Raw genomic sequence first — 668 nt, 5'->3', positions numbered from 1 at the left:
CCTCCAGACACATCACCAGCCCATGCCCAGATCCCCCCTCACTGGGGGGGTTGCACAGGTCCTTTATTGGGGGCGGGGGGTCTCAGATGGCCGACTGCTCCTGCCGGCCGTGCTCCGGGGGGCCGGGGGGCCGCTCCGTCTCGGTGGCCATGGCAGCCTGGCGCAGCACGGCCATGTGCTCCTCGGCCGCCGCCAGCGACCGCTCGACCCAGTGTCGGGCGCTGGGCTGGCGGCAGGCGCTGCGAGTCACCAGCACCAGGTGGCTCACGGACAGCAGCAGCGCCGCGGCCCTGCGGGGGACACGGGGATGGTCACCCGCCCGGTCACCGCCCTGGTGACCCCTGTCACTTTCCCGGTCATCTCTGTCGCCTCCCTGGTCACCTCCCTCATCACCTCCTTGGTCACTTGTGTCACCTCCCTCATCACCTCTGTCAACCTCCCTAGTCACCTCTGTTGCCTCCCTGGTCACCTCGCTGGTCACCTCCCTGATCACCTTGCTGGTCACCTCCCTGGTCACTTCCCTGGTCACCACCCTCACCTTCCTGGTCACCTCCCTGGTCACCTCTGTCAACCTCTCATGTCACCTCCCTGGTCACTTCTGTCACCTCCCTCATCACCTCTGTCACCTCCCTAGTCACCTCTGTTGCCTCCCTGGTCACCTCCCTGGT

General features: G+C 66.6%; 1 protein-coding gene across 1 annotated transcript in view; it reads right to left on the bottom strand.

Annotated features, from left to right (window-relative positions):
* Positions 1-23: 23 nt before the first annotated feature.
* The window catches only part of TMEM98 (transmembrane protein 98), a 3,950-nt gene continuing 3,305 nt past the window's right edge, over positions 24-668 (bottom strand). Inside the window, 2 exon segments of the mRNA XM_027701174.1 lie at positions 24-290; positions 494-497. Coding sequence (XP_027556975.1) covers positions 83-290; positions 494-497 — 212 coding nt within the window. The 3' untranslated portion in view covers positions 24-82.

This window comes from Neopelma chrysocephalum, unplaced genomic scaffold, assembly GCF_003984885.1.
Source record: "Neopelma chrysocephalum unplaced genomic scaffold, ASM398488v2 Primary Assembly neopelma1_150, whole genome shotgun sequence".
In the NCBI taxonomy this organism is placed as follows: Eukaryota; Metazoa; Chordata; class Aves; order Passeriformes; family Pipridae; genus Neopelma; species Neopelma chrysocephalum.
Note: the sequence above shows the minus strand (reverse complement) of the source record. Positions and strands in the feature narration are given on the sequence as shown.